This window comes from Acomys minous (genome assembly GCF_964271855.1).
Source record: "Acomys minous genome assembly, chromosome: 3".
Classification (NCBI taxonomy): domain Eukaryota; kingdom Metazoa; phylum Chordata; class Mammalia; order Rodentia; family Muridae; genus Acomys; species Acomys minous.
The window spans coordinates 23,342,749-23,359,778 of record NC_140485.1 but is presented as its reverse complement, the minus strand read 5'-3'; the positions used below and the strand labels follow the sequence as shown (position 1 = coordinate 23,359,778).

General features: G+C 44.3%; 1 protein-coding gene across 8 annotated transcripts in view; it reads right to left on the bottom strand.

Annotated features, from left to right (window-relative positions):
* Positions 1–1,172: 1,172 nt before the first annotated feature.
* Positions 1,173–17,030, bottom strand: part of CEP152 (centrosomal protein 152) — a 59,106-nt gene continuing 43,248 nt past the window's right edge. For 6 of the 8 annotated variants that reach the window (XM_084775487.1, XM_084775486.1, XM_084775484.1 and 3 more), the window contains 8 exons: positions 14,899–15,549; positions 12,107–12,242; positions 8,826–8,990; positions 7,496–7,592; positions 6,731–6,834; positions 4,657–4,813; positions 4,337–4,449; positions 1,173–2,497 (listed from right to left, as the gene is read on the bottom strand). In XM_084775487.1, the coding sequence (XP_084631613.1) occupies positions 1,488–2,497; positions 4,337–4,449; positions 4,657–4,813; positions 6,731–6,834; positions 7,496–7,592; positions 8,826–8,990; positions 12,107–12,242; positions 14,899–15,549 (2,433 nt within the window). In that variant the 3' untranslated portion in view covers positions 1,173–1,487. The remainder of the gene's footprint in view (positions 2,498–4,336; positions 4,450–4,656; positions 4,814–6,730; positions 6,835–7,495; positions 7,593–8,825; positions 8,991–12,106; positions 12,243–14,898; positions 15,550–17,030) is intronic. The other 2 variants (XM_084775485.1, XM_084775488.1) reach the window with 2 other exon arrangements.

Below are 17,030 nucleotides of genomic sequence, written 5' to 3'. Positions count from 1 at the left end.
GACATGTGTTTCTGCGTGGGCCAGAAGGCAGCTTTGGGTCCCTGGATGGAGTGAGCATTAGACAAACTTTACATGGGTGCTGGGAATGTAACTTGAGCATATGAAGCACTGAGGTCTCACAACAGCCCTCCATGTCCTGTGCTTAACAGAAGAAAAGGCAAAAACATCAGCACAGTCATGGCAGGCTTGGCAGCGCCACTGACCAAAAGCCTAATGCATGTTGAAAACTATTGGTGAACAGGAGATACACTCTTGTCAGCTAAAAAGGGCTCCTCCACAGACCATAAAACAAGTCTTAAAAAAAAAAAAAACAAAACAAAACAAAAAAAAAAACAGTATCTCCCAAAACAATGGGAAAATAGGGGAAGACTTGTGTGTGTGTGTGTGTGTGTATGTGTGTGTGTGTGTGTGTGTGTGTGCAGGAGTCTCAAATTCTCAAAAATAAAATATTTCCCAACTACTCATTGATCAAAAAACAAGTCAAAGAAAAAGAGTGAAAACTAATATGTAATGTATTAATATTTATGAGTTGAGCTTAAACACTACATTTGGTTGGTCATATGCACAAATAATCTAAGTCTATATTTTTTTTCCCCGTTGGAGTGGATTTCAAACAAGATATCAATATAACATTTTTAGATAATAAACTACAAAATAATTTGAGGGAGAGATAAGCATGTTTTTTGTTTAGATAACAAGTGGGGGATGAGAAAAAGACTTGTGAGAGAGCAGATGATGTTTATCTCCTTAGAAGTTGAACCACCCTGTGGGGAAGATTGGTTATTAAGTAGCTGAAAAACATCCTTGAACAAATTCTGAGAGAAGGTATAAATGTGCGTCAAAAACAAGAGGCAGGGCCTTTGGAGACTTGGGATAGTTTTGGCTTCGAGAAGCTCCTAGAAAGAACCGCTCAAGGGAAGGCGTCAGAGCTCCTGGCTCTGGCTGAGGTTCCGGGTTCTGGTTGCTCCAGGTTCCAGCAGAAGAAATCCTGCTGATTGTGCCAGGACAAACGTTCCTCAACACTGATACCTTACAGTTTCATTATTGTATTCTTGAATCTTCTTTTCCTATTGTTTACGTTTGTCGAGTTATAAGTGAGGTATTCTCGGTTAATAAGTTCATAATAAAATATATTTGTTAGGAAAATTGAGCCTCCAATAAGTCATGACAAATTGGCAGATTACATACAATTTTATTAAATACTTTAACACTGCAAAATAAGTTGGCATATAAATATAAAAGTAGAGAGCTGAGCAACCAAAGAAAGCACCACACAGTAGCAGACCACACAGCGTATCGCTCAGGCCTCCAATGCTAAGGCAACACAAATACCTCAAGTAACTTCATGAGAACACTTCCCTCAGGAACAAGGGTATCAAGCCCATGAAAACTGGCAGGCAGACCTCATAATGGTTTTTTCAGCATAAAGTATTCCTGTCCAGTTTCTTGTCCAAATAGCAATGATTCTTCTGAAATATGGCACGTGATTAGTCTAGACTGGCAAAGGGGCTGTCAAAGCCACTATCTCGCTGGCTAGTCAGGGGAGCAGTTAACTTTATCAAGGGCTTCTGACACACTGAAGATGGTCCTGTGCCACTCAGTTTCCCGAAATCTGGCTTTAACTCCTCAGTGTTCTGCAGAGACAAGTGTCCGAGAGTTGAACCCATCTTCCCTTGCTGGGTATGCAGGGTTTCCTTGGGCAGATCTGGAGCGTAAGTACTCCGACGGACCACATTACTCTTCAGGGCATCCGGAAGACAACTGGCTGCTGAGAACTGTTTCAACTGAACAGAGTCACCCAGCATGTCTAGAGTCCTTTGTGACCTATCACCAAGAAACTGCACAGCACGACTGCCACAGGGTAAAGTACTGCCGGAAGGCCAGCCTGGAGAGCTGCTGGGCCCACCTCCATCTTTCACTGGGGTGTCCTGAGTGCCCACAGCCTGATTCATCTCCAATGCAGCACTTTCTGTTTCTCTTAGAGAACCACACATAAATGCACTTAACCTTGGTGTTTCAGTGGGACATCTGAGAGCTGGGGGTGTGGACTCTGAGATGTACTTAGGTGAAGATTTCTTTCCAGCAGTTCCGAGGAAGGGGTGCGCGGCTGGAGTAAGAGGGGACACAGAGGCAGCGCCACCAACGGTGTCTTTCTTTTCGTGCAAATCAAAGCCTCCTTTTCCCTTGCATGGGGCAAACTCAGGAGCAACAGTCTTTGCCAAGATGTCTGGGGGCCTGCAACTCCCATCCCCTGACTGACAGTCTGATGGCGAAGCTCTGGAAATCACAGGCTTTGTCTCTCTGTGTTCTGAATCCTCCAACCGCCTCTGTGAATTAGACCCAGCCCTCCTCCCAGGAGCTTGCTCACACACACTTCTGGAGATAGGTTTTCCACTGTTTGCTTTGCTTTCAACGCAGTGTGGAATACTCTGACTCACACCGCTCCTTTCTGATCTTTCAATGCCCATCGGCATCTCTGCAGTCAAAGGAAAGGCTACTGTGTGCAAAGGAACACAAAATTAGAGGCACCAGAGTTAAGAGAGAATTTACACTTTAAAGAGAACGATATGTTTATAATTGTGTGTATTATCAAAGAAAATGCATCAGTGCTACACAAGTAAAAAACATTGTTTTACTCATATGCATGGAAATGGTAGTTTTTGTGGCTGAAATGTTAGTTTGACACAAGCTGGAGTCACTGGAGAGGAGGGAGCCTCGTTTTCAGCTACTCCATCTCTTTTCTTGGTAGGTACTACATTTCAAGAGCTGACTGCAATGCAGCATTGCTGGGTCTGATGTCAAGCATGAAGGATTTGACATCTGTCTAGTGCTCAGGGCAAACATCCCTCTGTAAAGGCCAGGACATGGTCCCAGATCAGAGGAAATCAGCCACAGCATGAAACTCAAAGACGTGTACCCCTGAGTGGGGATCTTGTCAGCCTGAGTGGGGATCTTGTCAGCCTGAGTGGTGATCTTGTCAGCCTGAGTTGACAGACAGAAGCTGGTGCTAGCAGAGACATGATTTGGAGGGCCTTGCCCCAGACAAGAGGACTGCTTTCTTGTGACATACCACCGCCCTTTTGTACCTCAAGTGCACCTGTGACATATGTCTCAGGCCTGAGTAAGCTCTGCTTCCAGGTGACCAGAAGGTCAAAAGCTGAATTTCCACACACACATGTTAAGTGTCCAGTTGAGAATTTGGCAATTTTCTTCTTGTATTTCTCCTACCAGTGCTTAATTTTTCAGTAGTTTCATGGGAGGCCATGCCATTGTCATCTGCCCCTTTAATGTGCGCTCTGCTCTTGCCCACTTGTGTATTTACCTTTATAATCTAACAGCCGCATTTCACCTGCTTATTGTCATTCTCTGTCACCCTGAGCATTTGAGTTCTTGTAAAAACACCAAGTATCACAGACCCCACACACAGCCAGTGGCTGCTGATGTTGCACAGATAGTGATGCTGCTGTCTACTTTTAGTGTCCATTTATGTATGCCTTCTAGCTTTTCTGCTCTTTTGATTTTATTAGACTAAACTTTTTCTTAAAAGGCTTCCCTCTAGTAGCTGGGCAGTTCTATATTCATTTCTACTTCCTTGTGGTGTCCCTACAGTTTACATCTTTCTAAGACACTCAGTACACTTCTCTTTTGTTTCTTTATGTATTCTTTCGCCTTAGGTACATATTCTGTCAGCTCTGATCTGTGTTTGGCCTCTCCTTCACAGTGATGATGTTCTTAGCATGCAGCATGACTGAGGAGCTGGCAGACGGGAATGTTGCAAGGAAGCGGAGAGACCTGACAGCTGACACCATGGGCACAGAGGCTAACAGTGCATCCTTGACGTCCTGGTACCCAGAACACTACCCTGGGCCCACTAAGCCAAACACTAGGGTTGGGGAAGGAAAAAGAGAAATGGGAGGGGGGAAGGGAAGGGAGGGAGCTGGAGAGGAGCAGAGGGGAGGAGAAGCGAGGGGAGGAACTAAAACTGCCTCCACATGGGCACTGTTCCACCACCAGCTCCTCACCCACAGGCACACAGATGATCCTGCAAGTGAAATATTGCTGTTGCTCCTACTTGTACTGTTATGGGACGGTTTTGAGTTGAGGTTTCCCATTTCCTTGAGTTCTACCTTCTTTGTTTCAGGGGTTCCCTAGTCTAGCAGCTGAAATTTCTCAAAAGCCAGTTAGTTATCTTTCTGCCATTTCGCATGCTCTGTCCTCTAAAGTCTTGTCCATCACTCCTGGGGATGGATGCAGCAGTGGCAGCTGGCAAGGCTGTGCAGTCTACCTTCTCATGCGTAGACTTCAGAGAGGCAGATAAAGAGGACAGAGAACCAACCTGAGCGGCCTGCCGGCGCACACCTGACTCCACAGTCAGCCTCCGCGATCGTTCCCAGCAGCTCTGCCATGGCGGCGAGTTTGCTAGCAGCGCTCATTATCTTCTTCTCAGCTCTGGGGGAATTCCAGGATACACAGTTAAACCAGTTTAAATGAAAACCATGAGACTCCTTAGCCCTGGGATTGCCTCCACCAGCTCTGCCAACAGTGAAGGAGACCCGGCCTAAGCTTCTCTTGTGATCACATGAACAGCTCTGTGGCTAACGAAATGACAGCACCCTGTCCTGGCGCATCGGGACGCGCAGTGGACACTGAACTCACCCCTCTTCCCTTCCATTATCTTGCAGGATCTGCTGAAGGCAAGTCAGATAATACTTGCGCATCTTCCGGGCAGTTTCCTGCCGTTCCCGCAACACTTCGTATTTTACCATTTCCGCAGCTCTTTCCTTGCTCTCCTGGATGTATCGAAGCATGTCACCTGCAGTGGGTGAAGAAACCCCACAATTTTCACCGTCTCTCCAAAGACAGGAGGGACAAATTTCAGACCAGTTTTCTGGCAGATGAGGTGAAGGAAGCATAGTTTAAACATACTTTCCATGCGCTTTAGAACGGAACCCTTCACAGTGCCAATTGGGTAGACTCAGGAAAAGCACTGTCAGCTAAGCTGGTGATGGCTGCACATGGGAGACAAACAGGTGTATCTTGTCTTATTCTAACTGACTCAGGTAAGAGAACAGGGAGCAGCAGAAAGGCAGACCCTGAAAAGGAAGCAACCGCTGTATTCTTCCCTGTGCTTGAAAGTCTCCCGGCTGTTCTTAGCCAATGCTCCCAGTAGCAGTTACAGAATCATAGTATACTCACAATGGGGGCCGGGAGTGGGAGGAGTCATGCCCCTCTCTGAAATTCATGTAAAATCATAATACGTACCTTTCTCTTGGTCAACATGGCTTTCATTTGTACTACTGCCGGTTAAAGTCAACATTTATTTATTTGTTTATTTATTTATGTATGTATGTTTTTCAAGACAGGGTTTCTCTGTGTAGTCTTCTGTCCTGGACTCACTTTGTAGACCAGGCTGTCCTCAAACTCACAGCAATCCACCTGCCTCTGCCTCCCGAGTGCTGGGATTAAAGGTGTATGCAACCACACCTGGCTTAAAGCTAACTTTTAAAAACTAAGTCAGTGACTACATTCTATATCTAGAGTTGGCCATTCTTGCTATATTAAGAATGCCCACCCACACAGGCCTTGCCCTGTCAATGTCAGTGAGCATCTGAAAATCAGAAGCTCTGTGTACAAACGCTAACTGGGGTCCACTTTTCCTTCTTTGAGATAGGAAAAATTGAGATTGTATTGCCACATGACCTGCGGCTAGCCTTCTAAAAGGTAACTAAAATATAACATGCACGTTGTACTTCTCTCTGGAAGCTTGTAAGAGGTGTTTGCTGTATCTATGCCCTTTGCTGGCACGAAGAACAACTGAGAAACAAACCTCACTGCCGATACTGCAGGGCCTTTCACATCCACAAGCCACTCTGATACCCAACAGCTTGGAATCTGAGACCTTTACTGCCTACTGTTTAAAAGTGAAAGCAGTTATAGGAGGAAAGTATGTGTCTCTACATAAACCATGACTACTGTACTGAGACACACCCATGCCATGCACTTCTGTTGTTAGAATGCAGGAGTCTTTACTCTAGAAACACTCTGGAGATGCTCTACAAGGCGGCTAGAACGGACAAAGTTGTTTGGAATAAGGAGAAAGAGTACTAACTGGATTCATCCCCACACTGCTCATCTGACTTAGGTCTGGGCCCCACTCTGCCCTTCCCTCTGCACCAGATGCCCAGGCGCTCCCTCCTACTGAGCTACATTCCAGTATTCCCAGGACACGTTCTTCCCTACAGGCTACTCATGTTGTAAGCATATTACATTTTAAGAGTTTGAATCCAATGTCTAAACAAAGACTAAAAACTAACAATCAACAATATAAAGTAACTACTCTTGAGAACTAGAGAGATGGCTCGGTGGTTAAGAGCACTGACTGCTACTGCAGAGGACCAGGCTTTACTTCCCAGGACCCGCACAGTGGTCCATAACCTCCCCTAACCCCAGGGCCAGTGCCAGGGCATCTGAAACCATCTTCTGGCCTCTACAGGCAACAGGCATACACACGCGCACGCGCACACACACACCAAACAAACAAAAACAACCCTACTCTTGTGTCAAGAATAATCTATTACTGTGTATTGAGATGGCATCAACAGTTTCTTCTAAGGCTGAAGAAAAAGGCAATTTGGAAAAGTCACTAAAATAGCAAACCCTGAGTTCCCATTTCACAAGAGTACGAAGGGCTTGTACCAGCAAGGATCTTGACAATCTCTTTGGGACTTACGTTTAATTTTTTTCACAGCTTTAATGTACTGCCCTCGGAGTTCTTCCAAGGCCTGCCCACTGCACGGCAGCCAAGCGCTCTCAATGGCTCCTGTAGACTGTGACCTAATAACAAAGCAGACCGTAGAACCAGAGTTTATGGGTGAGGAGCTGCACTCGGAAGGCTAACGTGCATTCATGTAACCAGTAAGACGACCTGAGCTGTGGCCAGGACGTCCCCTGAAGGAACACCAGTGTTCAGTTATTTCCAATCAGAGGAGGATTAGGGAGGGGGCTCAGGGGAGAGGGGGAGAGGTGGGGGGGGGGCGGGGAGTGCTTGCTTAGCACCCAGGAAGCCTGGGCTCCATGAGGCTCAAAGTCAAGGCGATCCTGAGCTACATTTGAGGCCAGCCTTGGGAGCCATTACACCTTGTTTCAAAAAGAAAGAAAGTCAACAAATGACCATTATGACTGCCTAAGTAAATATCAGCAAAGCCACATGATGAACAAGTACCGAGCTAATAAAGAGCACATGGTAGGAGGTTCCTAGAAACACGGGAAAATGCTTGTGTAATCATATTAGCGAAGGGTTACAATAATCCCCAAATCCCAAGTTTCTGAACACTGTACACATGACATGTATGTACAGACAGCCTAAGTGATATAAAACAAAATAATACACAGCCCTTCCTGTGAATATAATTTATGTGAAATAACACAATTCAGGGCGGCATTTCTAATCTTAAGGTACTTAGAAAATGAACTGATCTTTAAACTGTAAGTTTACCGTGGCGGTGCTCTGCAAAGGGCCTTCAGTGCCTCCAACTTATTCTTCATGTCATTGTTTTCTTCTATTAACTCCTCAACCACCCTGCTGTTCTCTTCTGTAACAGAAAGTCAGCATTAATCTCCTGCCTGTCCTTGAGTTCCTCCCATACAGGCGCCTTTGAGGGGGGCCTATTTCCACCCTCTAGTGTCCTTGTTCCTTGGTCAGCCCTGTGCTGAACCTTCCCTTATGCAGCTTTCTCAGCATTTAAAATCTGCTTCATCTTTCTCTCCGCCTCAGACATCCTGAGACCTGTGCCCAAATGTCTGTGTGTATGTGCTGAGCTCCAGCTAAACAGAAGCTCTCCAGAGAGAGTCTGCTTTGTCTGGTTTTCTGCAGTGCAACGGCTGGACCTCAGCAATGCACATGGCATGCAAGAACTCCACTACCAAGCTGCATTCCCCATCAAGATCTAGTGTGTCTTCTAGTGCTAAGTAAGCTTGGCTCCTAGCTTAGAGTTTATATTCGTATCCCTGAGCAAGAACCTCAAAATAAAATAAAATAAATGTAAAGTAGGGACCATTCAAACATTTACTGTGTAGTCTATTGTGGGTACTATGACTCTGAAGATAAATAAGATGAGGCGCATGCTGTATCCTCAAGAAACAGTCTGAATGGGTCTCTGGCAAGTAGAGTGCAGAACAGCAACAGAGTGAATGGAGAAACCCATGCAGAAATACAGGACCCCATGGCTGTGCCCACTTACCTCAGTTGGGAAAATCAAAGAGATTTTGGCAGAAACGGCATTTTGTGAGTTAATTTTAAAGCACGAAAGTTACACCAAAAGTCAAACAGCATGGCAGAGTGATAACACACAGGCAAGGCCCAGGGGCAAAGAAAACAACTGCAAACATTTCAAATGCGCAGTCAAGAGCACAGGGTAGAGGTTAGTGGTGAGGATGTGGATAGCAGAGTATATAAGGCCAACAGCTCTGAGGAGCAAGAGAAATGACAGCTGATAACCTTGAGAGCATGCATGAAGGGACCGGAGGGAAGCTGGCCCAGACCCACATGCTTTATCTGTGCTATTTCCACCTCTAGAGCAATGCTGTACTTGACAGAACTTCCATAGCCAGTGCAAAGAGCTCTGTCTGGAACTCAGGCCTTCGATGTCTGATCAATGAGGAAAGGAACAATAAGCTCCTTAATCCGAATAGTAAATATTGATCCAAACTGGTTTATATCGACCCCAAAAGAGAACTGGTGCCCATGTTAACAAAAACCAGCCGTCTGAGTGTTTCAGCCGGGCCTGGCCAGCCTCCTACAGTAGCAGTGAGCCTGAAGCGCTAACCTCCAAGTCTCTCCGCTGCAGCTCTGTGCATCTTTTCTAAATGCTGAAGGTGCCTATGGCACTTCTCTAGTCTCTTTTTCAGATCTTGACACTCCTGCTTTTCCTTTTCAAGTTCTTGCAAGCACTGTCCACAGCATAAATCTTTAATTTCAAAGATCTTTTTATCTGTAAAAAAAATTAAATGATACAAGACCTTTTCATAAGACTGTTTGGGTTAAGGGCAAGCAAGGAAAAAGAAACCCAGATGGCAGACGCATGACCAAAGGCCACAGCAGGAAGAAATGGGGTCTAGCTGCAGCCCCATTACCTGCCCAGATCTTGATATTTAATTCCATTCTCCATAAAGGGAACCAGAATTGTCTAAGAAATGACTAACTTCAAAAGTAGAAGATGATAGATACAAAAGGAAACAGAAATATCTTGCCAAAGCAGAAAGTAAGAAAAGAACTAAAAATCAGAACAAAAAAACAGAACAAACAGCAAAGACACGGGTGATAAGCTGAAGGCCTCCCTAGATGGACCTGGGCACTCCGAGTGCTGACTGAATTATAAAGTATTGGAAAATAAGAATATGAATAATGACACAGTAGTAGGAACAGAATAAATAGTTAAATGGATGATCCAGCAAGCAAGGATGTTTTTAAATTATAAAAACATGCTGAATGCCAATTGGTAAATGTAGAGAGATGTTTAGAGTGGAAAAAAATTCATTTTACAACCAGTACAGTAAAGACAATCAGGCAAGAATCAGCAGTGACTACCACATCTAAGAGAAAGCTTTAATGAGAAGGCTGTTTGCACGGTCCTCAAAGTGCCTCTCTGCTGACTGCTTATTGGTTGCAGATGAAGGGAGGGCAGAAATTATATAAAGAATAAACTGGACACAATTTTGACCAGGTGATCAGAATTAACTTCAACAATAAAAGGAAAATGGCCACTATGTGCTTCCAGATGTGACAACACCACCAGTGTGGTCTCCAGCAAGAAGCCACGATCTGAATGGACTCATGAAGAACAGAAGATAAGGGAAGAAGTTCTGTTTTTAAAAAAAAATGAATAGGAATAAAAGAGAATATTAGTCCTCAACATTTCAAAGTGATACAAGACAAGAGAGGTGTGGGAAGGCTCTATGTCAAAGGATGCAAAGGGCACAGACAAAACAGTGTAACGTACAGGGGGAGGGAGGGCTAACTAGACATCCTCTGGGTCAACTGACAAAGTCAGAACGAAACAGCAGCTTGATTCTTTAATGTTAAATATACTGTGCTAAGAATATGCAAGGGGGAAAATCCATATTCTTAGAGAACATAGATTGAGGCACTTAGGCATAAAATACTACAGTGTATATCCCACACCCTCAGATAGTTCTAGAATGAATACTTCATATATATACACATAAGGAAACAACAAAAAAAATGTCATCAAAAGGTATAGCTAGCTAAATGAGAGTTCTATGAAACTATTTGTATTCTTGTAACTACTTTTTTTGTAGGTTTGAAACTATCTCCAAATTTGAAAATTTATTTAAAAATTTGGGAGCCATAAATAAAAAATCCTTTGGCAAGAGAAAGAAAAACAAATCTTTGTACAGTGCTGCTAGTCTTCAGCCCAGACCAATTTCTCTCACAGGAAGCCAAGTCATATGTAAATTTTATCTCTACCATTTATCAGATTACAATGCAACTCCCAAGCCACTACCTATGGGATACAAGAAACAAAATATAAATCGGGGTCTAACTGTCCACCAAACAAATGGCCAGTAAGGTACTTCCAGCCACCTAGAGGCCAGAGGTAAAGGGAAAGGTTCTGATGAGGACAATGACAAAAACAACTGCCAACTCAAGGTCAATGTAACATGTCTTAAGTGCGTGCGGATGTGTGATACAGCAGCTGCCAGTTCTTTCCAGGCTACAGTGAAAACAGCAGTTATGCAGCAGGAGGCTGTGCGCAGGACAGGAACACTACAAAGGCTCCACACACTGAAGAGGATCTTATGAGTTTGCCAGTTCCTAGCTCAGAAATCTCAGTGACTAAGCAACAGCCTCATATTCCCAGGTAAACTCTTGACTATAAAGAGCCGCAGCATAGTCTAAGAGGATCTGGGTTCGATTCCCAGCACCCACACAGGGGCTCACACTGTCTGTAACTCCAGTGACAAGAGATCTGATGCCCTCTTCTGGCTTCTGTGGTGCACAGACAATAAAAGCAGGCAAAAATATTCATACATATAAAATTAAAAAGCACTCAGAGGAAGGACAGCAAGTTACCAAGAAGAGACTTGATACCCTATGAGCATATACAGGGGGAGGTAATCCCCCTCAGGAACAGTCATAGGGGAGGGGAATAAGGGGAAAATGGGAGGGAGGGAAGAATGGGAGGATACAAGGGATGGGATAACCATTGAGATGTAACAAGAATAAATTAATAAAGGAAAAAAATAACAAATAAAAAAAATAAAAAAAATTTAAATCTAAAAGATGCTATTTTAAAAAGGTAAAAGCTTACTGCATCAAATGCTTATGCGTTACACATACTCTGCTATGTGTTAGAACCTAGTAGACTAGCACCACTCCTGCCCTAAAATCTACGCAAAAAAAAAAAAAGAAAAGAAAAGAAAAGAAAAAAAGAAAAAAAAGAAAAGAAAAAGCCCAAAATGCATCAGAAAGATTTCCACGGAAGTCTCACACGGTCCCGCCCCTAAACAAGACTGCGGGAAACTAAGGAATGCAAAAGAGAGGGAGGGAAGGAGAGAGGAGAAGAGGGAAAGAGGGAGGGAGGGCGAGAGGGAGAGAGAGAATGGTCTGTCCTGAAATCATACACATAAATAACACTAAGCAGATTCGACAGGTGGCATCTATCTACACACACATATACACACACACACACACACACACACACACGCACACGCACACGCACACAGGCGTGCACGCACACACACAGTAATAATAAAGACACCATATGTTTAGGGAATGGATGGGAGGAGTTGAAGGGGAAGCGGCTAACTGATGTGATTGTATTTTAATTATATAAAAGAGAGAAACAACGGAAGTGAGTCTCGGTGATTTGGATGTATCATCTCCACTACTCACTCTTTGGCAATTCTCTAACGTGAAGCCCTTGACTTCTCAACAGTTAGGACTAAGTGTGTGACCGGTGTCTCTGAGCCTCATTCTGTAAGAACCACTTGTAAGTGGAGGGAAGCACATCAGGCTGGAAGAGGCTCCAAGTGAACTCTGCCCCCGGATACAAAGCGCAATCTAGACAGGAAACAAAATCAATACCAGCTTCCACTTCTGGCAAGGCTGAAGACCGAGCGCAGTGTCCGGAGGTGGAGACAGGAAGGGACGCTGGGACCCCAGGGTCTCCTTGGCCAGTGTTCCAGATGACCGCATCTGCAGAGGTCTTGACCACATTTCTCTGAAAGAAATTGTCTTCATACTTAATGCCTGGAAAAAATGTCTACAAATATTGTTTAAGATCTTAATGTTCGCCTGTAGTCCCAGCACTCTGGAGGCAGAGGCAAGTGGATCTCTGTGAGTTCGAGGCCAGCCTGGTCTACATAGTGAGTCCAGGACAGCCAAGGATACACAGAGAAACCCTGTCTTGCAAAAGCAAAACAAACAAACAAACAAACCAAAATAAAATAAATAAATAAATAAAATCCAAATGTTAAAGAATAAAGAAATACAATTCTAGTATTAAAATTACCAAAAGAAAGCAGTGTCTGCCAACAACCTTGCTTGAACTAGAGCAGTAAGTGACATTTAGAACGGCATTTGAATGGCATCCTATATGCTAATGGTCAGGCCTCCCTGGCTGGCTATAACACAAGACAGGAGACAGGGAAGAGTGTCAGAATTATTCCCAAAATCTAGCACACTTTCACTATAACAGGAGTCAAGTTCACTAGCAACTATGATACAAATATTTTACTTCCTAACATATTCAAAATAAGTATTTTAGCATAGTCTGCTACTAGGTAAGAAAGACCAATTGAGTGCCAACTAAAGACAGACTTGGTCTACAGAGACGAGCCTGCTGCACAAGGCGCTTTCTTCACTAGCACTGATGGAGGCTGTTAGTGCCTGTTGCTCACGCAGCAGGTGAACTTACTAGTTCACTGCTTCCTTTATCCTGATGCTTTCGGATTTCACAAAGCACGTGGCGTTGCTATCTAGCTTTAACTTGTCTCTGAAAGGGGACAGAATGCTCTGCCTTAAGTTTGCATGAAATTCTCCCAATAATATTTCCATTTTCTCCTATCCATTAAGAACCATTTTATTAACATCTTTTGATAAAACATTTTTCTTTAAAATTGTCTTGGTCTCTTCCTGCATCCTTTCCATCTTAGCAAGGTTTTTGTCTACTTCAATCTCCATGAACAACTCTAAACCCTATGGGTTTAATAAACGATAAATCAGTCTTTCATATTTATGGGAGGCGTACTGCCAACTTGGAATCCCTGAGTGACCCCCAGTGTTCTGGGCTGTGTTGGCTACAAGGCGGCAGGTCAAGTGCTGCTTCTATGACAAACTGGAGATTAGGCGTTTCGAGTCATCTTCATCAGGAATGGAATGCGACCCACCCAAAGACAGCTGTGAAAGTCTAAGCTCTTAGCTGCGTTGTCTCACGTCCGCAGGCCGGAGCCAGCGAGCTCCCAGAGAGGAGCGTACACTGCTTGAGCAACCACAAGAGCTTCAGCCTGAGTCTGTACTGACAGAAAATAAGAATGCCTTGAATATCTGCATTTTCACCAAAGGAAAAGTCAAGCTCTTAAGCAACTAAACTAAGAATGTTAATAAGCATCTATAATAAACAGTCGGAGAAAAGCAGTGTCATTCTTTCATCTGTAAAGCATCTTTTCTAGACAGATTTGGAAGCATCAGTGTGATTTCTTCATCACCTCTATTGCTAAAATCCGCTATTCTTCTTACTTTTCCCCAATATTGTCAATGAAGTATTAAGCAATGCTCATGGGAACTGATCTTGCCAGTCGTTTTATGGATGGCAACTATGTAATAGGAACAGTGTTGTAAAATCAGGGATAACGTATGAACTGGGATGAACTGGAGTGAAGTGGACCGACCAATCATCTTGGTCCATCTGGCTCTAAGCGTCTGTCCTTTTTTGTATGTAGGATGCAAACAGGCCAACAGATACCACAGTTAGGAACCGGGCCAAGGAGTTGGATTCTCTTTTTCTGGGTAGCTAACCATAGCACAGGTTTGCCCAAAACAACTTCCTAGTTTGTCTCCTACACTGGAACGCCCACCCCCAGCTTACAAGTATTTCTAGTAGACATTAACACCAGACGCTCAAAAACTCTAGTGCCTACACCCTCCTCGGAGAATCTTATCAGGCACTTCCCCATTTCTGGTCCTAAACACTGAAACAGGCCGGCCCCACACTAGAATGCAATTCCAAAATTTTCATGACTGCTCATTCCTTCAATCCTAAATTAGTCAGACTGGTTTTATCTGGTTTCAGACAGTAGTATGACCAAAAGAACACAGGGAATTCATTCTATAAGCACAAACAGGGGGCATCTGTGAAACCGGACTCCAGGAATTTCAGCAGAGAAATCAAACCTTTTGTTTGTTTGTTTTTTTAACAATTTTGAGACCTCATTGGCACTTTTTGTATTAGACAGATATAAATTCATTGAGGGCCAGAAATCGACTTCTAACATCTTCAGAAAAACAAATAAACAAACACACCAAAAAAACCATAACAACGTTCTATCTTAATATGATGTATACTTCTTGGAGCGGTTGGGGACACAATTATTTATTTCTAAAATGTTATGTGTCTACACAAATTAACTCATATATGTTTAAATAAAAGATGTCTAGAGGCTAAATGCCCTGCCTCATAGTAGAGGGGCTATGAAGCAATTAAAAAAATATAATAGCAAATGTAATCCATTAGCTCTGCAATACAGCTTGTAAAATCATTGGTGAAAACACACATCTTAATCTATTAATCATGAGATGGAGACAAGAAAAGGCCACCATACTCACCTTCTGCGATCACAATCACCCTGAGTAGCCTACAGATCCCTGTAAGAACATACCTTTTCCAGCTCTGAGGTAAGGCTGTCCATAAGCAAGGATAGCAAATCTTGAAGAGCTTTTTGTATACAGGCTTTTACTTTCTCAAAATACTGCACAGACATCCATTTTGACGAACAAGCTGCCATGACTTCTGAAAGCTGCCTGTCCTGTGAGTCACCAGCACAGTCCAGCTGGGTGTCCCTCAGGAGGAAGTCCAGCACAGTGAGGATGTCTTCCTCGTACTGATGGACTTCCAGTTCTGTCCGCTGGGCCTCTTGCAGGGTCCACTCCCTGCGACTCTGGTCCAGACAGGCCTGGAATTCTGTCTCCTTCTGAAGAAGCAGCTCAGCCTTCTGCTTCACAAAGTCCTCTTTAGCTGCCGCAAGCACCTCGTTTATCTTGTTTCGATGGTCATCTAAAAACTGCCGATAATCTTCCTCGTTTTGTTCCTGAATCCTGTGGATTTCTTCCTGTTTTTCTCTGTTCCACTCAGTTCGGGCCTTGGCCAACTCAGCCCTGACAATGGCGGGGGCTTCCTCATCCCTCAACTCCAGCTCCTTCTGCAGAGAGTGAATTTTCTCTTCCAGGTCCTTGACACCTACTCCATTTGGCTTCGTGTTTTCAAGCTCACTCTTCCATTTCTCCTTAGCTTCCGAGAGTGCAAGCGACAGCTAAAAGGTACAGCAGCACATATTTGAAAGCCTGACAGCTTTATTATCAACACATCCTGAGTATCTGGGCTAGCCTCCCAACTAAACAAGCAATTAAAAATAAAGGAGAAAATGGAAAAATAAATCTAGATGTGACATTTCTAAAATATGCTTATGCTGGAATTAAGGATCTTCTCTATTTTAGTGTTGGGGGGTAGTCTGTGTCGTGTGCTCATGTGCGCTGTGAAGGACCCAGAGGCTGCCACTGGGGCTCCCTCCTGTGTCCATCTTATTCTTCAGAGGAAAGGCTCTTACTTAGCCTTGAACCTCAGCATTTCCACTAGACTGCTGGCCTGCAACCCCTTGCTCCTGCCACCTCCAGCCAAGCCCAGCACTGAGGCTACAGGTGCACAGGCATGGCCTCCAGGGCCCAGGCTACAGGTGCATGGGTGTGGCCTCCAGGGCCGGGGCTACAGGTGCATGGGTGTGGCCTCCAGCGCTGGGACTACAGGTGCATGGGCGTGGCCCCAGGGCTGGAGGCACTTATAACCCCAGCACTCAGAAGGCTGAGGCAGGAGGTTCGCACATGCTTCAGTGGGGAGACTGCTTGCTGTGGAAGCATGAGGATCTGAGTTGGAGTCTCAGAGCCCACATAGGCCACGCCCATGCACCTGTAGCCCCAGTGCTAGAGGCCACGCCCATGCACCTGTAGCCCCAGTGCCTTCTGTATTCTTAAAGGCCTTTAGGCTATCTATCTGTGTTTTACGTTCTACCCAACTTTATTATTTTCCTAGACTACGGGTCTCATCATCATACTGCTTCCTTGTTCTCTTCAAATATTTCCTTTGAGATATTTCAGACACATACACACACATACATACGCACGCACGCACGCGCACACACACACACACACACACACACACACACTCCTCAGTCTCCAGCTCTGAAAAACATTGATAAACATTTACTCCTGGCTGGGTCTACCCCTCTAGCATGTCTTATATGGACTGTGCCATGATCAAGGCAAGTTTTGCTTCAAATACACTCTGTTGTGTGGACTACAATACCTCTTCCAGAACAGTGGGGAAAAGTGTAGTCCTTTATTTTTCAAAATAAATAATAGAATTACTGGGTCAAACTTTAAAGTTATTTTCAGTTTGCTTGCCTTTTGATTGGCATTAGTTTAAGACCCATAAATTAGGGGGGGGCATATAGTTGCACATCTGGAGTTCCCTTTGAAGAGCATGAAATCTCTAGATAGCTGGGTATTTACACACTCAGCATGCTCTAAGACGGCAGGCAGCTCAGGGAGTCTTCACACGTATGAAAGGATGATGAGAAGCAAGGACCTGTTCTCGATCTCAACCAACAGTTGGTGATAAGATGGGGTTAATTTCTAAGTACAGCCATCTCTCTGATGATGAGAGACTTAAGGCGCTGAGATATACTGTCTTCTCCTCCAGTGAGATAAGAGCAGATTCCACCCGCTTAAGCTCAGTGTG